At 31.5% G+C, this 25,928-nt stretch overlaps 2 protein-coding genes across 2 annotated transcripts in view; both read left to right on the top strand.

The window, feature by feature from the left end:
• LOC105328536 (rh5-interacting protein) overlaps positions 1–5,144 on the top strand; it is a 30,915-nt gene extending 25,771 nt beyond the window's left edge. Inside the window, exons 9-12 of the mRNA XM_066081349.1 lie at positions 2,252–2,278; positions 2,427–2,538; positions 2,635–2,725; positions 2,829–5,144. Of these exons, the coding sequence (XP_065937421.1) occupies positions 2,252–2,278; positions 2,427–2,538; positions 2,635–2,725; positions 2,829–3,080 (482 nt within the window). The 3' untranslated portion in view covers positions 3,081–5,144. The remainder of the gene's footprint in view (positions 1–2,251; positions 2,279–2,426; positions 2,539–2,634; positions 2,726–2,828) is intronic.
• A 13,691-nt stretch (positions 5,145–18,835) lies between these two features.
• LOC136274766 (uncharacterized) lies at positions 18,836–25,402 on the top strand. The gene is made up of 9 exons (XM_066082374.1): positions 18,836–18,972; positions 19,071–19,140; positions 19,285–19,376; positions 19,554–19,754; positions 19,972–20,064; positions 21,577–21,711; positions 23,073–23,222; positions 24,723–24,965; positions 25,149–25,402. Exons 1-9 carry the CDS (start codon positions 18,897–18,899, stop codon positions 25,400–25,402), a joined length of 1,314 nt encoding a protein of 437 aa, XP_065938446.1. The 5' UTR covers positions 18,836–18,896.
• Positions 25,403–25,928: the final 526 nt, after the last annotated feature.

Raw genomic sequence — 25,928 nt, 5'->3', positions numbered from 1 at the left:
GCAACAAGTTCCAACTGTCTGTATAACCAGTAAATATAGTTTTTATAGCTCATAAGTTTGTTTTAAAAAGAAAATTTTATACGCATGATTTGGGATGCATGCTCATTCATCGTTGTGGAATTTATTAGGTCACAAACATTAAACATGATTCAAATATAAATTGCGTATTTTCAATTACTGAATAATAAAAATATTTTTCTCATTTATCCGACCTGTACACAATTTACTTATTACGGAAGGAGAAAATAAATATGTTTGCCTATTAAATGAAATGTCGTTTATAATTGAAGAGATGCTACAATTAAAGTGTGATGCAGGGGGTGTTTATGCCTTCGTGACCTTGGTCCATAAACATTTGGGAAGATAGTTACAACATAAGAGAGAGAGAGAGAGAAACAGAGAGAGAGAGAGAGAGAGAGAGAGAGAGAGAGAGAGAGAGGGGGGCGATATATTTTTTTCTTATTAAAACTATGTAACTATATCATGGCAACATTCTTAACCGTGCAAGAGAATGTACATGTAGATGTATGACATGTGGTGATAACGAACAGTGTTGAAATACAAAAGTATATAATTTAAAGTACCGTAACAGAGTGAAATATTATTTGAACAGTGTACGTTTTCACCACATTCCATTCTTAATTTAACACTATACAATGTACTTATTTTGATATCAGCGACTGCTGGGGGAGAGGGGAGGATTTATAAATATTTAACATGTTTAATATCCGACTTGATTTAAATGATAAAAAACGCGTCTAAAATGATGAATATAAAGATAATTTTGTTTATTCATTAATGTTATATTTTTAAAAATACATATTTCAACTGGATTTAATACTCTCAAGATCACATATACCCCTATAAGGGAATTGCATAATATCTTGAACAAGGTGTCAGACTGACAATTTACAAGATTGAATATTGCGACACTCACAACTTTTGATCTACTGAAAGTATGTATACTATACACAGACACTGACTCACTGATCTTCCTGTGAAGTAAAACTTCAAAGACATTTTAAAGTCCAGACCAGTTGGTTCTCTTCTCTCTTTTGAAAAAAAAAATCAGTATGCTGAGCAATATAGTGGATTTTTTTTTCTATAAATTGTAATACATTGTTTTAAATTCTCTGAATTTTAAAACTTTAATGTAACATGTAAACTAATACTATTTTTTGATAACATTGATAAAATTAAATTCATTGTAAAAAAAAAAATCCCAACTAAATATTTAGGTACTAAAATATTAGTATTGAAATATATATAAATACTTCCCCCTTTTAATTGGATGAGTTGCTATATTTCGTATGATATTAACTGGATTCTGAGTTTTTAATACATGCACGGATCGGAGGATCGGGGGGGGGGGGGGGGGGTCAGAAGATAATTCAATTTTTTAAAACTTACATTGTACAACTATCCAAAATATGTCTAAGCTCCCCGAGAAATCGATGATATCCCTGCCTTTTCCCTGACCGCGCATGTAATTATATATGAACTTAAAGAAATAGAAGCCCATTTTCTCTCTTGTAAGCAATAGGAAAGAATCAAAACAAATCCAGATTTTGGTCTCAAATAAAGTAAATATACAATTCATTGTTCAAACATATCAATAACTTAAAAAAAACATAGGTACAGTGGGTTACAGTGGTGTACAGTGTTTGTCAGTACCCTGTACAGTGGTGTACAGTGGGGTACAGTGCTGTTCAGTGCCCCGTACAGTGGTGTACAGTGAGGTACAGTGCTGGTCAGTGGGTAGGTACAGTGCTGTTCAGTGGAGTACAGTGGAGTACAGTGGCTCTGTACAGTGGGGTACAGTGGGATACAGTGTGGTACAGTGGCTCTGTACAGTGGGTGTACAGTGGATTTACAGTAGGGTACAGTGAATATACAGTGGATGTCAGACAATGTCAGTCAATTTTTGGGAATATCAGTGGATTTTGAATTCAGTAGTGACATGTCATGCAGATTTAAGTTTGATTAAACCATGATTCCATAAAGAAAGTGGGGCCACGAAATGGGGGTGGGGGTATATAGGAATCGAGAAAAATCTTCTTACAGGTACAACAACAAAAGGGGCTTGGTATTTACCAAAAAAAAGAGGTGGATAAAAATTGGCAGATTTTCATTTTTTTTTTTTAGCAAGATCTACTGTACTTAGTTGTCAAGATATTTTGAAACTGTAATGCTATTGTTGCTTAGGTGAGCAATGTGGCCCCTAAGCCTCTTGTTTGTTATTTTGTTTCAGCTAAAGCGGCGACACCGTGGATTGATGGTAACATACACATACACTGTATATTAAATATCTTATAATGGTTATTAAAAATACGAACATTTTTAAAATGATGCACAACAAATACAGTCCCGTCTGGATGTAACATGACATTAACTGGATTTTGATTTGATATAAATTTATAATGTAGAAAAGGAAAACAAACTACTCGTGATAGCTGTTGGAGGATTTGTTGGAATGATGATGTGTTCAATTTTTACGATTTTGTTAGCATTGAAAGAGAAAATTCGAAACAGACGCGGGTATGTTTCGCTTATATTACAGTTAAAACATTTAAAGTGTTCTAATATTAATATTTTTACCTTTTAAATAAATAACCGTTGTTTTATATATCATAGCAGGTTTCAAAGGGACATATCTACTCGTATACCAACTGAATCCATTCACTACTCAATTGCAGAAAATAACGATATTAAATTCATAGAAAAGGTAATTTACTATGTAAAATGGAGCTATTGGGGTAAGCGGTGTATTCTAAATTTCATATATTTTGTCCGCAAAAAAATTAAATGTAAATATTATTTTATTTTAGGCTCAAAGCGAAAACAACCATATAAATGTTCAAAATGAAAACAATTACGACAAAGCAAACTCAATGCAAGAAAGAGAAACTGGACCCTTATACAATTTCTCAGAACCAGGGACTTACGGCGAAGAAAACCACTATGATGGTACTTACTGTCATTTATATAAAAAGTCAGTCATATTGTCTGCCGACTTATATGGTATTCAAAATTCGATGTCGGTTTCATCACCTTCAACAATGGAGGAAGAAAGCGCTTGAAGTGTTGCATATATTTGCAAGTTGATATTTTCAGTTAAGATTGTGTGAATAGAATTGTAAAAAAAAAAAATTCGGAAACTTTAAAACCGTGTTAATATTGAGATGACACGAAGGTATATCTTTCTTTTCTTTTGATTTACCTGCTTTCTTATAACTATCAAAGATATTAAGAGGAAATGTAAGTTGCATATATGTAGGAAGGATTTATATCTTAGATATTTACTCTTTTCCTGAATTATTATAATAATATTATTTGTTTTTAGCTCCCATTTTCCTTTAAAAATGTGGCGTTTTGTCGAATGCAAAGTATGTACATCTAAATATTCCCTTAAAACATTTAAAGTGTTCTTCAATATGTTAATTGAGTGTATTGTACAGAGGTAAAATTGCAACATATATTCAGCATAAATTCTAAGTAACATATGTTAAACATATGAATTTTTCACAGCATGTTTAACATATGTTACTCAGAACATATGTTCAACGTATGTTGAACATATGTTAAACAAACGTTGCCATTTTACCTGTGTATAATACAGTGTATTCATATTCTATTTTCAAAACCAGGCGTATTGAATTGCCTTGTTTGTCAATTGTCAAGTTGTAAATGGTTTTGTAATACTACATACATGTATATGAGAATTAATAAGTACTTTAAGGGGATAATTGACAAATCTGTAAATTAAGGGGGGAGTTTGAAAAATATGTGTACTGCCGCTGTCATCATGATTTTGGTTTTCATTTGTGGCTGTTTCGATTTCTTACATAATTGTGATATGGTTTGACCATTGTACATATAATGGCTACACTAAAAATGAGGTCCAATTTGCCACATCTGTCGCAAGTTGATAGCATTGTTTTTAAATTTTACTTGATTTTCTTATATTTTTTTAAAACCATATTGTACTTTAAACATTTTTGTATTATAATGCATGGTGCATTATTCTAATGACTTGAAGGTGAAAATAATTCATAATATAATGTATATATATTATATCTTGGATATTTTGTGTTGATAACAGGACATCCCTATGAAATACGTACCCCTTGCATATGAATTACCATGAATAGAAACGCTTAAGTAAACAAGAAATGGTATATATTAGTTTCTATATAACAAGGATGAACCAGAAATATGAAATTGCCTCGAGTGTGGGCTATTTGTTCGGTTCTTTTGGTAATGATAAATATCCACAATTGATTTGAATTTAAATTCAATAATACGCAGTAGCTAATTTTTTTTTATTTTACAGCCCAATTTTCTTTTTTACAATCCGAAATGAAAAATGAATTGTACTTGCATATTAATTTAAACCAATACTTAATTTACACCAATATGTTACATTTAAATTTTTTTAGAAAGTATATCGATATTGTTAATTTTTCTTTTGTAAATGAAGACGATCAGCTTTTATAAAAAAAAATAATTGTAAATAGTTTTCAACAGGTTGATGATATTTTGTTTATGACCTTTAACTAATTATGGTCGAATCATATTTGGTACCATTATAGAAAAGAAACATTGTCATCACTAACAAGTATCTCTTATAATGCAAAAAATATGTTGTTGTGCTCATACCGATTCGTTTTAATCGTCATATATTCTAATTTATGTTTCAGCACAGTAAATGTAGAAGCAAAAGTTATCCTTCTGGTAATTGTTACGTTCTGGTATAATAACATGTTTTACTTATTACTATGTTGTAACTAATACTATGCTAAACCAATAATGACCTTATATTTTTTTCTTAACTATATCATTTATCATAAATATTCTGGGTTTCAATCGATGTTTATTAATTTTAATAAAAAACAAACGATGATGTAAAATATGTTTTAAGAACGTCTAAATAGAATAAAAAATAATTAAGGCTTATAGCCTACCTCTTTGTCTGTTACGGTTAAAAAACTATTGAATTTTGAATGATAATAAAAATTGACAATAAGTTTATCATTTTTTAGCATTCTATATGACATAGTTAATATAATACGCCTCATTTTTGATCAAGTGTATTTCGTAATTTGTTTAATTTAATTTACATTTTGTTGACATTTTGTTCCAATTGGATTGATGCATTTTGTTTTAGCTTTACTTGAATAAATTGTTAGATTTGTCTTTGTAACCTTTGTATTAGCACATTGTACATAAATAGGATAATTGTATGCGAGACAAACACGAAATGTATAAGTTATATGACAATTTCAAAGGTCATGATATCATTGTGTGATAAAAGATTGTTTGTTATGGTATTCAAACTCGGTTGGTTAAAGTGCGCAATAAACATTTGAATGCTTGAAAAATTGAGTTAACAAAGAAGCGTGTAGAACAGTTTCATCCAAATGTATCACTACAACCAGGTGCATTTCAAGTAGAAGCTTCATGCAATCCCAATTATGACTGTCACGCTAAACAACATTGCCTTTTCCCGGTATGTTTGGGTAAACCATTTCATTTTTGATTCAAAACCAAATGAATCATTGCCATACTTTTTTTTAATCCTGCAACGTGTTAGCCTTAAAGTAAACTTATAACTTAATTTAAATATGAATTGAACAAAAACATTCGAAACAGTTCGTATCTTCCATAATTTTTCGTTGCTAATGAATACATTTTTGGAATAAACTGAATACCGCAGTGTGAGGCAGAAAGAACACGGTGATTTTGCAAGTGCAACGGACATTGCTTTCACTTGTAACTATCTGAAAATGTCTAGATCCTTCCTGGTGTTACCTTTAGCTCATTGAAAAATAAATAACAAACCTGGTAATAAAAATACTATTCAAAATATTTGTTCTTTATAAACTCTTTATTGTATTTTCACATAGCTGGCTATTATAGCATTGATGTTTTTTTATTTTTGAGATAGTCGTGTCAATAAATGCCGTCAGGTGAGCAAACAATTGTCTGCCCAACTGAATTATATTATGCTTATTATTACATTTCCTCACTGATGAAATCAATTATTTACTTAAATAAATCAATACAAATTGCATATCAGGGAGGGAGTACATTAGTAACAGCAAGAACAGCTGTTTTATAAAACCGGTTTGAACTGATTATCACATAGACTGTTGAGAATAAAAATATAATCCATAAAAAACAACTCTTAAAATTTGCTTATAACAATAAAATTAACTTTTTTTGTTGAATATTTGTAAAACATAGAGTTTTGACACCTGTACGAAATATATTTTTTACCGATAACATAGAAATCACTGTTTTGGAACTACTTATGTAATTCATGTAAATTAAAAATACCCAGTGAATAGTTGTTGCATTTAGAGGCATTAACAATCACAGAATTTAATGGAAAAAACAGGATGAAATCGATTAATATGTGATTGTATGTTGCTTATATCGGTATATTACAAGATCTTGGTTTTGGTCGTGGTCTCGGTAGCCGAGTGGTTAAGGTGCAGGACTCATGACCGAAAGGTTGTGGATTCGAATCCTGGCCGCGGTAGGTCGACGTTGTGTCCTTGGGAAAGGCACTTTACATGAATTTCCTCATTCCACCCAAGTGTAAAATGGGTACCTGGCTATAGACAGTGAAATATATTGTCAGAATGTGAGTGTTTGAGCGCCTTAACGGCTGCCGCACTGAGAAGGCTCTGGAATGCTATAAGGTCTGCTGGGGTAATAATTGTATAAGCACTTTGAGAATGCATCAGCATTATAAAAGCGCTATATAAAAAATTGCAATTATTAATTATTATTTAAAAACATCGATCACTTATGTTACGTACTATAATCCAAATATGGTTGTCTGTTACGAATAAAATATTAAAATTATTTTTTGGTGGTTTTTTTGTGTTAATATACTGAACATTTATTATATCAGAATATAAAATGTATATAATATGTATATCAAATATCTGAAGAAGTTGTTACATCGTTTTGAAGTCAAATTGTATATATTTTTGAATAAAATGTTAATTGTGACTGCACATTAAGTCACATAGTTGGCATACAACTTTTGCTGTTGATTAAAATAGGAATGACATATACAGGAGTAGGCAAACATATTCACCCTCTTATGAATTCACATCATTCTAATGTTGATGTGAACATAATAGTACTTCACTTTTAACCCCTGTTATGAAAGAAACAACTAAAAACATTAACGAAACTACATTTCTTTTTTGGATAAATCAGATCATTAGTGCGTTTACTCGTATAGTTTTAAACGGGGATAAACCTCTTTGAAAATTTAAAGCGAAGCGATTGTAGACAGAGAAAAGACATTACAGAGAGTTGCGATTTTTGATAAAATTCCTCATTACACTTTGTACTCCTATGGTTGTCCCGTATGGTTCTGTATTGTTTATATATTTTTTTTTATCAATAATTGTTTTTCAGGGATTTGCGATTCTGCATTTTTCTGCTACATTACGGGTTTATCATCGTCGGATACCCATGGGTGATCACATCTTTTACTTAAAAGACGCGATCACCCGTGGGTATCCTACGATGCGGGTATATTGGAGGCATTTTAAGCGTGGTGAAAGCCTGTCCCGAGACACAGTTAGATTATACTAACTAAGCAGAGTGAAGTGTTATTAATAGCATTAACTGTAGGCTTAAGGATGACGTTTACTCAGAATGAAAAAAAATTCCACTGATGATAATGAAAAACCATCTATTGTGTGTTATAGACCTTTGCTTGTATTGTTATTTTTCACTTTCAGAAAAGTAGGTCAATGACCTACTTTTTGAGTTAATGACCATTGAATATTTATTGAAAAATCAAGAAAAATCCCATAAAATTTTACACTACGATTGAGATTTTCTTAATTATAAAAATATTACAAATAATTAAACACTTTAAATAATAAAATACAGTTTATGAATGGTAGTGGCACTAAATAAGTACACAACATTAAGATTTCAGCATCAATTAAAAAAAATAATTCAGTTCGAATTTCCTCTATTAGTTTTCAAATCCCTACCCATTTTTGATTTAATTTTACAAAAAATTGAATGATGATAATACAAAATCATTCATGATATTGAACTACTTATATTGACCTTATTCTGTTGGCATAAAATTTATATGAGGTCAATGATCAAAATTTTGAGATATGATGTATTTTAACGTTTTTAAGCATTTTTCAATATTTTTATTATTCCTGCCATAAGATTATGTTAATAAATAAGTGAGGTAAACCCAACGGAAAATATGCAAAATTACATAGACTTAAATATAAAATCCTAACTTTTAATATTAGACTACTGCCTAAAAACTTTTAGCAGAAAACAAAATCTGCAAAATTTAGTCCGAATTTCCTCTGTTTGGCTAAAAGTCAATTTTTGTTTGAGCATAATTCCATAATAAAGTAAAACTATTGAATGTTTTGTCAATAATAATTCATTTCATAAACACTTTTTGTGTTTAGAACAAATTTTACTCATTACATTGAACTTTTTAACAATCGGAATTTGAGAACTCAAACCCTGAGTAAATAACACCCTTAAAGCTTGGTTATGAAAATGTCAACAATACGGTGTGTCGATGTATCTATTTCGTAAATGCCCGATATCATATGCAATATGTCAACCCGTGCACGCACGGGTCAAAGTCTAGTTTCTTTAATGATTCTGACCAACTCTCTCTCTCTCTCTCTCTCTCTCTCTCTCTCTCTCTCTCTCTCTCTCTCTCTCTCTCTATCTCTCTCTCTCTCTCTCTCAGTTTCTTTTTTTAAACTGGAAATTATCTAAAGAATGCATTGTTTTTTGTGTTTTTTGGGGGTAATTGATAAGCGAATAAATAAGTTGCAAGTTGGTTCTTGAAAACACTTGTAAAACAACAAAATCTGCTTTCTTAACATGCTTGATATCCCATATGAATGGTAATCTCCATCGCGTAAAAAAAAATAACTTCAGGAGAACATAAATCTAAAAACAGAGCAGCATTGGCCAATCGTTTGACAGACACCCGACAAATTTAATCAGAAAGGTTCAATAGACAATTAGGACAATCAGTTCATCAATATATCTAGATGGTGTAAAATGTTCATTGTGATAGATTGTAATAGGAAATATAATTTTCAAAATTTGATACCAATTCTGTGCCTTACTCATAAAAATCACTAATTGCTTTCACAAAATTGCTATTAGCTATGTGATTGTTTTTTTCTATGGTACCTCCAGTCTTTATTAACTTTAAAAAGTACAAGGAAAATAATTAGTACTAACACGTGTCGGCACATTGTGCATAATTATTAGTTTAATATTTTAATTATGAATTATAGCAATGAGGAAGATAACCATTTCAACACATGTTCATTTTAAACAGGATGTTTCAATTTGTATATATTTATTAAAACGCATGAAGCGGGAATTTTATAATCATGGTTCACAATTCAATGATCTTGGTATTCTCAATCAAAATTATATATACAAGAAATAGGAAATAAATGAAGGTTTAATAATATCGTAAATTCATCTATAATATCAAAGTTCAAATTACAAAGATGTCAATTTTTTGTTATCAAGTCATTGTGTGTTTTCTCAAACCATGTACATTTGAAATAGTTTACATTATGGAAATCATTACCTATAATTAGGTTCTTTGATAGGCAACTGCATGCTTTATCAATGTCAATATTCTGGGTTAAAACAATAATATCTAACTAGAGCAAAGCTCGTTGCAAAGCAACGAGTGGGTCTTCCGGTAATGTCGAAAGTAAAGCTAGAAGTTCCTGTAAAAAGCCGGGTTCTTAAACCAACATAAGAAACTAAGACGAAAAATATCGATTTATTCTTGGTACGAATTAACAAAATCCGAATGATTCCAAGTACGAATTAACAAAGCTTATCGATTTCAAGAACGACTTAGCAAATACAAATCCGAATGTGTAAAGGTACGATTCAACAATTATTGAATAATTTTAGGTACGAGTTAATTTAAGTCTGAACATAAAACTATTTTCTTAACCAAGAATGTGGAATCAAAATGTCCGGAAAATCAATTTTTAAACCCCTATATCTCTGTATTGCATCGTCCGATTTTAGAACGGATTTCAGTTTTGAATTATGAATAATAAGCTCTTATTTTCTGTTATTATGATCAATAACAAATCATCGCAAAAAATAAGTTATTATGAAAAGTCTTCGTAGCCCCTTTTGCCCCTTCTTTGAGGGGTAACTCCTTTTTTCTTGATATCAGATGAAAGGTCTTGTAAATATAAACATATTTTGTTCTACATGTATTCACGAATTGTTGACCGTTCTAGAGATATCCGAACAATTGTGTTTTAGGGGCCGACCCTTAAACTCCTTACCAGGGCCACCAACATAAATGTTTTAGATACCATATTGTTAAGAACAATATTTTAAGCATTTTTTGTTCTATAATGCTTATCAAAATATTTCTCCTTTTCTAGATATTAATGATCAAAGTTTTGGACATATGGCCCCTTGAAACCCCTAATTACGTATCATATGACATATGTATGGTACCGTATAGATAAACAGATGTACAATGAACATTTTTGGTTCTATAATTGATAACAAATTATTTTTCAGTTAAGAGTTATTATAAAAAGAATTTACAGCCCTCTTGGCCCCTTATTTGAGGGGCCAGCCCCTTTTTCGTGATATCAAATAAAAGGTCTTGTAAATATAAACGCATTTTGTTCAACAAGTGTTCATAAATTGTTGACCGTTCTAAAGATATCTGAACAAATGTGTTTTAGGGGCCGACCCTTAAAATCCTTACTGGGACCACCAACAAAAATGTTTTAGGGAGCATATTGTTAAGAACATTATTTTAAGCATTTTCTGTTCTATAATGCTTATCAAAATATTTCTCCTTTTCTAGATATTTAAGATCAAAATTTCGGACTTTTGGCCCCTTAAAGCCCCTAATGACGTAACATATTACTTAGACATGGTACTGTTTAGATAAACAGATGAACATTTTTGGTTCTATAATTGATAACAAATTATTTTTCAGTAAAGAGTTATTGCAAAAATACTTTAGAGCCCTTTTGGCCCCTAATTTGAGTGGCCAGTCCCTTTCTTCTGAAATCAAACGAAAGATCTAGTTAATCTAAACAACTTTTGCATTACATGTCTTAACAAAATATTTACACATTAAAAGCTAGGGCCGAAAATGTGCGAAAATTTAGTGAAAAAAATTGGTGCCAATTTTCGAGCTCGGGCGAGCTTCGCCGCCTTGCGCATTTTTCAAAATATAAAACATATAGGATCATCTACAAACATTCATCTACTATCCCTGAAAGTTTTATATTTCTATCGCAATTAGTTTTTGAGAAGTTACGTGGACAAAATGGTCCTTAAAAATTTACTAAATCCTCAAAATCTCAAACCGGAAGTGACGTCATCAGCCAGAAATTTTATAATATCAAGTACGTTTGATGCTCAATACGTCCTGTAAATTTCATGCAAATCGGTCGAGTAGTTCATGAGAAATAGCGTTCGAAAAAAGTCAGAAAAAAAATAAAAAATAAAATAATAACTAGAGCAAAGCTCGTTGCAAAGCAACGAGTGGGTCTTCCTTTAATGTCCGAAGTGAAGCTGGAAGTTCCTGTAAGAAGCAGAGCTCTTAAACCAACGACAACAGTAACTAAAATAAAAAGATGAAAAAATCGAATTATTCCTGGTACGACTTAACAAAAACCGAATAATTGTACGTACGACTTAACAAAAACCTTTCCGATTTCAAGAACGACTTAACAAAAAAAATCCAAATGTGTTACAGTACGACTTTACAATTAATTTTTAGGTACAAGTTAATTTAACCAAGAACTTGATACTAATTTCTTAACCAAAAACGCGGAATCAAAATTTCCAGAAAAATCATTTTTTGAACTCGTATATCTCTGTAATGCATCGTCCGATTTTAAAACGGCTTTCAGTGTTAGATTCAGCTTAATAAGCTCTATAAAACACATATTCATTTTTGATTTGATCAGAAAATTTATTTTTTCGAAAAATTAGATTCCCTTCCGGTTTCGACCGGAAGTGACAGATTTTCATTTCCAGCCTTATTACAGAGGTAAATCGATTAAATCATAACCATTGAAAATTTCAAGCCTCTATCTTAAAGCGTTTTTCAGAAACGCTGCGGACAAAATGACTTTTTGAAAATTTTAAAAATGACGTAACGTAAAAACGGAAGTGACGTTTTCAAAGAAACTTCACAAACTTTGAGGTATTATAGTTGCACACAACCTCTGAAAATTTCATCAAAATCGGTTGTAAACTTTTTGAGTTATAAAGCCAAAAAGGAGTCAGAAAAAAAAATAAAAAGAATAATAATAACTAGAGCAAAGCTCGTTGCAAAGCAACGAGTGGGTCTTCCGTTAATGTCGGAAGTAAAGCTGGAAGTTCCTGTAAGAAGCAGAGCTCTTGAACCAATAACAAGAGTAACTTATATAAAAAGATGAAAAAATCGAATTATTCCTGGTACAACTTAACAAAAACCGAATAATTTTACGTACGACTTAACAAAAACCTTTCCGATTTGAAGAACGACTTAACAAAAAAAATCCGAATGTGTTCAAGTACGACTTAACAATAATTTTTGGTACGAGTTAACTTTACTTTGAACATTTCACTATTTTTTAAACCAAGGACGCGGAAACAAAATTTCCGGAAAAATCAATTTTTAAACCCCGATATCTCTTTAATGCATTGTCCGATTTTAAAATGGATTTCAGTGTTAGATTCAGCTTGATAAGCTCTATAAAACACATATTCATTTTTGATTTGATCAGAAAATTCATTTTTTCGAAAAATTTGTTTCACTTCCGGTTTCGAGCGGAAGTGACGGATTTTTATTTCCAGCCTTATTGCACATGTAAATTGCCAAATTTATAACCACAGAAAATTTCAAGACTCTATCTTAAAGCGTTTTTGAGAAATGTCGCGGACAAAATTACTTTTTTTAAAGTTTAAAAATGACGTAACGTCAAAACGGAAGTGACGTTGTTATGGAAACTTTAACATCTTTGAGGCATTATAATTGCACATAATCCCTGAAAGTTTCCTCTAAATAAGTTGAAAACTTTTTGAGTTATGAAGCCGAAAAGGAGTCAGAAAAAAAAGAAAAAGAAAAAAAATAATAATAACTAGAGCAAAGCTCGTTGCCAAGCAACGAGTGGGTCTTCCGTTAATGTCGGAAGTAAAGCTGGAAGTTCCTGTAAGAAGCAGAGCTCTTAGACCAACAACAAGAGTAACTAAAATATAAAATATGAAAAAATTCGAATTATTCCTGGTACGACTTAACAAAATACGAATGATTTTAAGTACGACTTAACAAACACCTTTACGATTTCGAGAACGACTTAACAAAAAAAATCCGAATGTGTTCAAGTACGACTTAACAATTATTTTGGTTACTGGGACCACCAACAAAAATTTTTTAGGGAGCATATTGTTAAGAACATTATTTTAAGCATTTTCTGTTCTATAATGCTTATCAAAATATTTCTCCTTTTCTAGATATTTAAGATCAAAATTTCGGACTTTTGGCCCCTTAAAGCCACTAATGACGTAACATATTACTTAGACATGGTACTGTTTAGATAAACAGATGAACATTTTTGGTTCTATAATTGATAACAAATTATTTTTCAGTAAAGAGTTATTGCAAAAATACTTTAGAGCCCTTTTGGCCCCTAATTTGAGTGGCCAGTCCCTTTCTTCTGAAATCAAACGAAAGATCTAGTTAATCTAAACAACTTTTGCATTACATGTCTTAACAAAATATTTACACATTAAAAGCTAGGGCCGAAAATGTGCGAAAATTTAGTGAAAAAAATTGGTGCCAATTTTCGAGCTCGGGCGAGCTTCGCCGCCTTGCGCATTTTTCAAAATATAAAACAAATAGGATCATCTACAAACATTCATCTACTATCCCTGAAAGTTTTATATTTCTATCGCAATTAGTTTTTGAGAAGTTACGTTACGCACATAATCCCTGAAAGTTTCCTCTAAATAAGTTGAAAACTTTTTGAGTTATGAAGCCGAAAAGGAGTCAGAAAAAAAAGAAAAAGAAAAAAAATAATAATAACTAGAGCAAAGCTCGTTGCCAAGCAACGAGTGGGTCTTCCGTTAATGTCGGAAGTAAAGCTGGAAGTTCCTGTAAGAAGCAGAGCTCTTAGACCAACAACAAGAGTAACTAAAATATAAAATATGAAAAAATTCGAATTATTCCTGGTACGACTTAACAAAATACGAATGATTTTAAGTACGACTTAACAAACACCTTTACGATTTCGAGAACGACTTAACAAAAAAAATCCGAATGTGTTCAAGTACGACTTAACAATTATTTTGGTACGAGTTAATTTTACTTTAAACATTACGCTACTTTTTAAACCAAGGACACGGAATCAAAATTTCCGGAAAAATCAATTTTTAAACCTCGATATCTCTGTAATGCATCGTCCGATTTTAAAACGGGTTTCGGTTTTAAATCAAGCTTAATAAAAGCTTCTTTGCTGCTTTATGATTAATATCAAATTATTGGTCAGAAGAGAGTTATGATGAAAAGACTTAGTAGCCCTTCTGGCGCCAAGTTTGAGGGTTTAGCCCCTTTTTCATGATATCAAATAAAAGGTCTCGCTAATATAAACATATTTTGTTCTACAAGTGTTCATGAATTGTAATCCGTTCTCGAGATATCTGTACAAATGCGTTTTAGGGGCCGACCCTTTAACCCCTTACTGGGGACACTAACAACAAAATATTTGGTATCATATTGTTAAGAACATTATTTTGCACAACTTTTGTTCTCCATTGCTTTTCAAAATATTTCTCATTTTTCAGATATTAATGATCAGAGTTTTGAGTTTTGGCACCTTAAATCCCCTAATTACGTAATATATGACTTAGGTATGGTAATGTATAGATAAACAGCTGTACAATGAACATTTTTGCTTCTATAATTAATAACAAAATATTTTTCAGTAAAGAGTTATTGTAAGAAGACATTAGAGCCCTCTTGACCCCTAATTTGAGGGGCCAGCCCCTTTTTCTTGACATCAAATGAAAGGTCTTGTAAATATAAACATATTTTGTTTAACAAGTGTTCACAAAATGTTTACCGTTCTTGAGATATCTGTACAAATGTGTTTTAGGGGCCGACCCTTTAACTCCTAAATGGGGTCATAAACAAAAACATTTAAGGTAGCATATTGTACAAAACATTATTTTAAACAACTTTTGTTCTACATTGCTTTTCAAAATATTTCTCCTTTTTCAGATATAAATGATCAAAGTTTTGAACTTCTGGCCCCTTGAAAACCCTAATTACGTAATATATGACTTAAGTATGGTACTGTATAGATAAACAGCTGTATAGTGAACATTTTTGCTTCTCTAATTGATAACAAATTATTGTTCACCAAAAAGTTTTCGCAAATAGACTTTAGAGCCCTCTTGGCCCCTAATTTGAGGGACCAGCCCCTTTTTCATGATATCAAATAAAAGCCCGTGAAAATTGAAACAACTTTTGCATTACATGTTTTAACAAAATATTTATACGTCAAAAGATATTACGGAAAATGTGCGAAAATTTGGTGAAAAAATTTGGTGCTAATTTTCAGGTTCAGGCGAGCTTTTAGGCCTTGCGCATTTTTCGCAATTGGAAGCATGGAGGGAAATCTACAGACATTCATCTACAATCCCTGCAAATTTCAAGCTTTTATCATTATTAGTTTCAGAGGATATGCGTGGACAAAATGACCCATAAAAATTTACAAAATCGTCCATATCTAAAACCGGAAGTGACGTAATCATTTGAAATTTTAATAATCAGTAGCGACAATGATGTTTTATAACTCCTAAAAATTTGGTGTAAATCGGTTGAATAGTTTCTGAGAAATAACGCTCCAAAAAAGTCAGAAAAAAGAAAAAAAAGTATAATAATAAAGTAAAAGAAACCGTAGAATAACAGAAGGGTTTTCCGTTGAAAACGGAAAACCCTAAAAAGAAACCGAAGAATAACAAGAGGGTCTTCCATTGGAAACGGAAGACCCTAATAATAGAAAGAAACAATAGAATAACAAGAGGGTCTTCCGTTGGAAAACGGAAGACCCTAATAAGGAAAAGAAACAATAGAATAACAAGAGGGTCTTCCGTCGGAAACGGAAGACCCTAATAATCAAGTGATAAGACGGTTATTATATGCTTATCACAAACAGGATGATACGAATTATCACATATCTGACTTTTACTTTTTTTTCTTCTTGTATACCAGCATTAATATAAGTAGTTTCTTCATATATTATTGTTGTTGAACGAATGGCAAAATACAGCTGAATTTGGTTCTGTATAAAAATTCGAAGTTTTCATATGATTATGCAATTTTTATATTGCCTTTCTAGTACACGATAAAAGATAAAATTTGACAGTTTTCTTTTGCCTCGAAAAAGAGAATACAATGTGGTATTTTCTCATACAAATAATAACATATCAACAAATCTGTTAATTGCGATAGAATTTTCAAGAAATATAATTTTGATTTTAATCGGCTTTGGTTGAATATTCACTTTGTTTCAGCACAACTTGATTTAATTATTCTATAAATTGTTTACAATTATGTTAATCATTTCCATTGTCTTTTCTATATATAATAAAAAATGACAATAACAAACCGTCAACCATCTCAAAAATCCATAAAACGAAATACAAATTCAAAGCAAATCATACGAAAGACGAATAGGGCCACATGAAAAAATATTTTTATCTCGTAATTACGAGAAATGATCTCGTTATTACGAGTTAATTATCTCGTTTTAACGAGAAAAGATCTCGTTATAAGGAGTTAAGTATCTCGTTATAACGAGAAAAGATCTCGTTATTACGAGTTAATTATCTCGTAATTACGAGAAAAGGTCTCGTAATAACGAGAAAAGATATCGTAATAACGAGAAAATATCTCGTTATTACGAGTTAATTATCTCTTTATTACAAGAAAAGATCTCGTTATTACGAGTTAATTATCTCGTTATTACGAGAAAAGATCTCGTCATTACGAGAAAAGATCTCGTTATTACGAGAAAAGTTCTCGTTATTACGAAAAAAGATTTATATAAATGGTGCATTTCTGAAAACACCTCCAAGTCGACTGGTTCACTCCTTTTCTTTCCATAAACGTTAATTCAATTCTGATTAATGATTAAATAACACCAGACATTATTCATTAATTTTTAAATAAAAATATCGGATTTGACATTTAACTAATATGAATAAGTGGAAAGATCTTCATGTAATTCTCATTTCATTTTATATATTATAATCCCACGCCGAAGTAAATACCAGGTAGCCCTTGTCGTAAAAACACAATTCTAATGTTACAGTTGACTTAAATGACTATGTAGTTTCAATCATTTGTATACAGGATTTACCTGAATTGTGTTCATACACAACCTACCGGTATATGTATATTGAAAATAATTGATTTTGTATATCAACATTTTGGAGTCTGAAAACAAATTACATGTATCCTTCTAATCAATATATAGTTCAATCAATTCATCAATCAACCTGCTTTGCTCCTTCTTCTGAAATTTTGTTAAAACTGATTGGTCCGATTTTATATCAAATTCTGTTTATGCTACTAAGCGATGATAATGCTAAGTATGTGTATAATAAAAGACATTGCAGTATTTCATACACTTGACATAAAGAGAATAGAATAATGAAACGCAGCATTTTGAAAAGATCTTTTCTCGTAATAACGAGATCTTTTCTCGTAATTACGAGATAATTAACTCGTAATAACGAGATCTTTTCTGGTAATTACGGGAAAATTAACTCGTAATAACGAGATCTTTTCTCGTAATTACGAGATAATTAACTCATAATAACGAGATAATAACGAGATCTTTTCTCGTTATAACGAGATAATTAAGTCGTAATAACGAGATCTTTTCTCGTAATTACTAGAAAATTAACTCGTAATAACGAGATCTTTTCTCGTTATAACGAGATAATTAAGTCGTAATAACGAGATCTTTTCTCGTAATGACGAGAAAATTAACTCGTAATAACGAGATCTTTTCTCGTAATTACGAGATAAAAAAATTTTATGTGGCCCTATTCGTCTTTCGTAAAATCAACACGGACATCTAAAAAGATAGTGGTAGGATCAAGTGCCTAGAAGCAGTGAGCATCCTCTGCTGACCGGTCGCATCCGCTGAAGAAAATATCAAAATCTTCGGGCTTGGGCCGATACCAACCGCTCGGGCTGATACCAGGGCCGAGATCAAAACAAAAGTGTGATATTCTATATACATCAGAGGTGGAATCAGGTGCCTAGGAGGAGTAAGCATCCTCTGTGACCGGTCATAGACGCCGTGAGCTCTGTCGTAATCGGGAAAAAAAGATGGAAAAGTCCGTAGACAAGAAGGCGATTAATTTTTGTCTGACAATTAGTATGAAAAACGTCAGTCAGCAAAACAAACCTATGAAAACGATTTTAAAAAACCTGTTTATTGATTTATAATAAAAGACCAATGAAAAATGAGAAGAATACAAAAAACAATCTTTCTACATTTATTAAAGGAACGCACAGTTTATATTCAGTGATAAAAATAAAACGTGTTTTTATTTCATTGGTTTTGCTATATTCAGTTCCTCATATGTCTACGAAGTTAAAAATTGTTTCAATGTTCAAGAGAAATGCATATCGACTTTTCCCATGTTTCAACAAGGAAACTATAGTTTCAACATATGCAATTTGATGGAACAAATAGGAAGTATAACACTTCATTTAACATTTTTGCTAAAAATTAAGATAATTTTAAATTAGGCGAAAGCGGAAAATATCACGGATATGTATGAAGGGCTTTAAAAGAAATATACACACCGCTATGATCATTGCAGAAAGTATGCGTCGATTTCAGCTTATATTGTGTACGGTAACTTTTAAGTCTTTTTAATGACTTTTTTATAGATAAATTTAGTTCAAGATTTCATTGAGGTATTCTGTATATCATGTGTATTCTGTACAGGTGTTGCAGTGGTCAATGCATTGGTTTTTCAAGGGATGCAACCGCCATTCACAGATTTAAATTTCGTTGGGTAAACTTTTGAATTTAAGTTCTCTGATCGTGTTGTTCGTATTGTTCGTGTTGATTTTCTCGTATTTTTAATTTTTTGATTGTCTTTATTTTATGAAACGCTATGTGTTGTAACATAATGTAAAAAAAAAGATTTTTTTTTCAGGGAATATCACTATCAAGATTTTATATCATTTCTAAAGAGCGAGAACCGTTGTAGATTTAATCCTATGAACATTTCATCGCATTTGGCAAATGGTATAACTGGAAATATAAGACCTGTATTTTTGTGTTTGTTTTAACTTCATATATATATATATATATATATATATATATATATATATATATATATATATATATATATATATATATATATATATATATATATATATATATATATATATATTAACAATTATTTCTTTTCTTATTTCTTAGACCAGTCAACAAGTAATGACGTGTGTATGGGTTTTATGAAGACGGTGAAAAATATGTCTGCAGAGTCACAGATTGGGATTTTTGAAGTCAAATACTTTGCATTTGATGTTCAATATAATTATGAACTAAAACTGTCTTCTTGTGAGTTCAGGGGTAACTTGCAACATGTCGAGATGATGTTGATATGTCGCGGAAAAACAGGTACAGGTTTATTTTATATATATGCATGAGTTTTTTGAAACATTAACAACACTGTTGACTAGAGAAACTATCAAAGTAAATTCTGTATAGTCAAATAGTCATTTTGCTAATTTTCATTTAAAAGATCTTGAGGTTCAAAGAATATATTTTTAAATACATAATTATGAACACATAGTTTCAAGATTAATCAAAATATACCATTATTTCATCCAAGTAGTAAATGGAACAAGGTGTGATAAAAATTCAGCTTGTAAAAGAAAAGGAGAAGTTTGTCAAGGAAACTCGATGATGGATGATCAGTTCTGTACTCGTAAGATGAGTTTACCGTCTAACGGTTCTTTTTAAGTGCATGCATTTTTTTTCCATACCTTTTGTATTCTATGTTGTAATCGTTTTATTCACAGAGTTGTTCACTAATAGAATATAGTAATAACGAGGAAAAAAATATCAAGGATGTTAAAGGTTACGTATATTAAATATAAATAACAAGTGCACTTAAGCTATAGAGAATGGGCCTTTTTCAGTGCCGTTTTAATGTAGAAAATATCAACATATTGATTTGTTCTCGTAATAGTTAAGCACTGATGGATACTTCTGATTTATATGCACGCTTAAATTTACCAAAATTAGCATACAGTTTACAAAATTGACGATTTTTAAATGCCTATAAATAATCTAAATCCGGAAAAATCGAACCGAACCTACTTGAATTATGTCTATTTAAATCAGAGGGAGGGGACATTTAAATCAACATTGCTCTGTTGGTGGTGGATCGATTTGCGCGTTTGCTGAATTATACGTTATGCATTATTTTACGTCTGAAAAAAAAATCGAATAAAGTTTTTAAGTTGCATATGTCCATAGTGACCAAACAAACATTCCTGACCATACAAAGATGATGGAAAGCGATTTAAACGTGTCAATGTTTTACAGTGAAGCACATTTGACAAACGTTTACCTGGATCGAACCCACGTGATTGTTTGAAATAATTTATTCCATGCGTGGGTTTAAACATGAGTCTCGCAAGTAATACATTGTAGCTTTCGCTTGCTATAGTAAACACCTTGAAATTTTCATACGTTTTTCATTTTTTAGGTACCAGCCTAATGTAGTACAAACGTCTTACTTTCACAGGAGTTTTCTTAATGTATAATGCGTATTTTGTCTTTTCGACAAGTTTGTACTAGGTTAGGCTGACAGTAAACAAAGGCTTTGAAATGAATGCCCGTCCTCGATTTACTATACAAAATCACGAGTGTCTGCTGACCCCTACCATGTTTTAAAGCATCGTGCTTTTTATATACAATAACATTCAGCGCTAAAACTTTTTAATTCTTATGAAATAGATATCAATAGATAATGTTAGGGAAAAATATGTTTAATTTGAATCTTTATTTTTTCACTATTTACCGCAGCCCATAAGTGCACTCGTCTTTTCTTTGGTAAATTTTACTATGGTGTGTTATAACAGTCATGTGCATATATATGTCATATTTAATCGATATGTGTCGCAAAATCATGTAACATAAGTAATCAAACCATTAGCTGTAAAAAAAATATTTTATTCCTACCACATGAAAAAAAAAATGATTAGCTAACATATCAATGTCACAGGATTTAACAAATCTTAATATTGTTTTCATATTCTTTTATTATAAACTCTTGTTAATACTGTGAAATAAGATGAACATGATGTATTTATTGGTGGATTAGGTCGTCAAAAAAGAGGGTTTTTAATGAAAGTGTATGATTTAAGATTTAAAGATCTATAATCATATTTTCATGTTGTTGCAAATATGAAACTGTGTAAATATGTTTTAGCCACTCGCCTTCTTTACCAATCATGTGATGGATATTCACAATGTGACAGGAATAGTGAATGTAGATTGTTGGGATCTATAAAAACATGTCAGTGTATGGATGGTTATGTTGATATTAACTGGCACTGTGTCAAGTGTAAGTATTTGACAGTAAATTGCACTGTAAGTTTGTGAAGTGTAACATACATACTCGCGAAATAAAATGCAAATTTCTGTATTAAGGTTCTCTCACCCTTAGCCTCAATTAGTTAAGATTAAAGTAAAATAAAAAAGGTTTTTCTAGTGCATCGGGGGCTTGAACCCCAATGGCAATATGTAGTAAATCCCTCTTAATCCACTAAGCCAAGCTTTTGTTGAAGAAGTAATCGTCATATCAACACTATAAGATCAAATGAATATGTCAATATTAGAAAAAAAGGGTACGAATAAAAAATCAAAATAATTTAGAATGATTGTTCAGGCCTGAGGATCGAAGATTACTGAATGACTTTTTCCTGTTTTTAATCCATTTTTTAAGGGGAAATTACACATGCTTCATGTTTTGTTAAACATGTTATTAGTTAGTTTGAAATATTTGAAGTCCCTCGTGTTGTTAAAATTGCATTTGTAATTACATGATTTGTTTGAATTTATGTATTGAGACTTTCTCACGTACATATGGTATTGGTACAAAAAAATATTAGATATATAGCATAATATTTTGTAAAAGAGTTATATAAGAAAGACAGAGAAAAAAACAAATAAGACAGACAGACAATCACATCATGTACATCAAATATAAAACAGCTACGTAGATATTGCTTAAAATTGCAATTATCATAGATATTGAGTTCCTAGTTACTATAATAATGCATATGCTACGTACAATAACAGTTACAATTTGTTTTACAATCTATTTCATATTCTGAATATCTGCAGGTTGCTTTTTCAAAGCATAAATTTCTGAACAAGGAATTTGCCAGCAATAATTCTACTTAAACTATTAAAGTCAAGTTTTTGGACAGATTTGATATTACACGGAAAAATATACATGCGCATTGTTTTACAATAAGTATCAACAAGTTTTGAACTCTGTATAATTTTTTATTGTTATATTTACCAAAAAGTATTCTACTGTTATCGAAAACAATAGAAACATTGTTTATTGTTGTGTTTCGTTGAGTTTACATGAATTGCCATGGATAAATTATGATCATTAATATGTTATATTTGTACTCAACCTATTATTTTCTTGCGAGATTCAACTCACCTTGATCAGGGTCAATACGACATTCGTTTTCTTTTTTTAAAGGAATTGAATAAACCTTACTATTTTAATCATTAAAGTACAAGTAGAGAAATATGATATATTCTATCAAAGGTCATACTAGAAATAAAGGGCAGTATTTTTGACAATTCTTAGATCTCTATTCATCATTAACTATATAACTTTAATAATGTATTAGACAAATCTTGGTGTTTTTGTACATACGATATATTAACATTTTACCATTTCAGCTGAGTTGTCACTGGGAGAAAAATGCAGCTATAATGATCAGTGTTCGGTTACCAATAACGCCTCCCGATGTCTGTATAATGAAACTAAGAACAGCAGAATGTGTTCCTGTGTAAAAGGCTACATTGCCAGTGGTTTCAGATGCATAGCAGGTAAATAAAAACTATAAATTATACCTGCATAATACATTAACATCCAAAAAGTATGATTCCTTCTATCTCTTACAGAAGCTCTTTTGAAACTGACGGGACAGAAATCTACACGTTTTAGTTCTTACCAAATTATTAGAATTAATCAAAATCTTCGGCCACCAAAGCAATATCAGGGACTGCACAAAATAATCATGATGTCAGACTCAAATTATCATACACGACGAACTGGCCATTCAATTTTTTTTCAAGTAAATTTATTTAACAATAATTTTGCTACTTTTACGTAACTTTTACGATCTAATTATTAATTTCACATAGAAACAGTTAAATATCAACAACTAAATGCCTTTTTACTGATTTATACAGGTATTGAAGGTAACGATTATTGGAGAGCAAAACTACATAATTCAGTATTTATTATAATTATTGTTATTATTATTATTATTATTATTATTATTATTATTAGGGTCTTCCGTTTCCAACGGAAGACCCCTTTGTTTTTCTACGGTTTCTTTTTATTCTTATTCCTTATTGTTAAGGTCTTCCGATTTTAACGGAAGACCTAGTACTGATTCTGTTGATAATTCTTTTTATTCTTTTTTTTTTCTAGACGTTTTTTTTTTAAACTCAAATATCATCCTTGTTATTGGTTAAAAAACTCGGCTTCTTACAGGAACATCTAGCTTTACTCTCGACATTAACGGAAGACCCTGTCGTTGAGCTTTCTTCTAGTTTTCTTTTTCTTTTCTTTTTATTATTAATTCTCTTTGATATCACCTTTCACTCTCTTTGGATTATATATAAATATCTAGCAGTGTGATGGAGTTATCATTTTATTGTTAATATATATATATATGAAGATATCGAGGCCTGCAGGGAGGTATGGGACAGTAGAACGATTCAGCAGCCGTCAACCGAATCTCTACTCAAGCTCCTTGAACATGTTCTCAAGCTGAACAATTTCATATTTATTGGCGAACATTACATACAAATAAGTGGTACAGTTATGGGCACCAAAATGGCTCCCTCTTACGCCAATATATTTATGGGAAGATTAAAACGCACCCTGCTTTTCAGAGCTCCTTTCAAACCTGTGAGCTGGTTGCGGTTCATTGATGATGTTGAGATGAAATGGGTCGAAAACCGAGACTGCCTAAATGACTTCATTACCTTTGCCAACTCCTTCCACAATTCGATTAAATTCACAGTGGACATACATGTATCTAGTTCCAAAAATGTATTTTTGGATACTACATCCACCTTTGAAGATAGTGAAATAAAATTCAGTCTCCATACGAAACCCACTGATTCTCACCTCCACCTCAAGCCATCCCCATACTTTTAGAGGAATTCCTAAAGGATTAACTACCCGAATCAGACAAATCTGTCCTTCTAATGAAATCTTTGAAGAACAGAGCAGAATATTAAAATCCCATCTGTGTAATCGAGGCTATAAAGCCTACACAGTTCAATCTGTAATTGATGAGATTATTACAAAAGACAGGAAAACCCTTTTACAATACAAAGAGAAAACAGACAAAAGCAGGATTCCACTTGTCACTACCTATCACCCCGCCCTTAAGAACCTCAACAGCATCCTTAGAAATAATCTGTCCATTCTTTACACTAACGAAAGAATGGCTGATCTTTTCAAGGATCCACCAATGGCTGCGTTTAAACGCCCGAGGAACTTAAAGGACATGGTAGTGAGGGCAAGATTAGACAACCCGATGCCAAATGGTGGTTTTTAAACATGTTCCGATGCCAGATGCCTTTTGTGCAAACACAGCACCAACGCGGACAGTTTTAAAAGCCCCATCACGGGTCGCACCTACAAAATATTTGGCAACACGTCTTGCCGCACAGACAACTGCATCTATCTCATCAGTTGCAAAGTCTGCTCTAAGCAAAACGGTGGTGAAACAGGTGACCTCCGCAGAAGGATCAACAACCACCACTCTACCATAAAGACCAAAAAAGTCAAGGAGCCCGTCGGAGAACATTTTAATACAAGTGGCCACAAATGGGAAGACATGGCAGTATTGGTTATTGACCATAATCCCCATTGGACAGACGCGGAGAGGAAAAGCAAAGACAGGTTCTGGATGCACAGACTCAAATCATTCAGACCTGATGGCATGAACAAACAAATGGACTTCACCAAAATGAACGCCTCATAGCCATACATCACCTGACACCCACATAGTAATTTCATCTAATCTGTCAACTGCGCCTCTTTTATTTATAAGTTCCTTTACTACCTTTTATCTATAACTCATTTTTTTCTTAATTTTATTTATTTATTTTCATTTAATTTCATCTCTTTTCAATCAAAAATTCGAGTCTATATCATAAGTGCCGTACGAGTTAACAACGGGGGTTCACATTTTCATTTATTAACTCTGACGTCAATTTTAATTAGCTAATTAACTTAATCAGGCGTGAAGTTGGCAGTCGATTAATTACTTTAGAGCGATCGGCGACAGTATCAACACCTTCTTTAAGAATGTGAACAAATTATGTTTATAATGTAGCTGTTCTTTTTTTTTTTATAGTTTCTTAGGTAGTTTAGAAGTAGCTTTAGATTTTGTTTTCTTTGTTTTTTACTCATGTAATTTATTTTTGGTCCTGAAGAAGGGACTGGTTGTCCCGAAAATTTGACATTTTTATTGTTCGTGTCGTTAGCCATTTTTAGTGCTTTATATA

The sequence above is a fragment of the Magallana gigas genome, chromosome 4 (genome assembly GCF_963853765.1).
Source record: "Magallana gigas chromosome 4, xbMagGiga1.1, whole genome shotgun sequence".
Classification (NCBI taxonomy): Eukaryota; Metazoa; Mollusca; class Bivalvia; order Ostreida; family Ostreidae; genus Magallana; species Magallana gigas.
Note: the sequence above shows the minus strand (reverse complement) of the source record. Positions and strands in the feature narration are given on the sequence as shown.

Coding starts and splice junctions, on each gene's coding strand:
- LOC136274766 (XM_066082374.1), top strand. CDS start 18,897: ATGAAGGGCTTTAAAAGAAATATACACACCGCTATGATCATTGCAGAA. Junction 18,973..19,070: donor TCGATTTCAGCTTATATTGT/GTACGGTAACTT, acceptor TATTCTGTACAG/GTGTTGCAGTGGTCAATGCA. Junction 23,223..24,722: donor TGGTTTCAGATGCATAGCAG/GTAAATAAAAAC, acceptor TTATTACAAAAG/ACAGGAAAACCCTTTTACAA.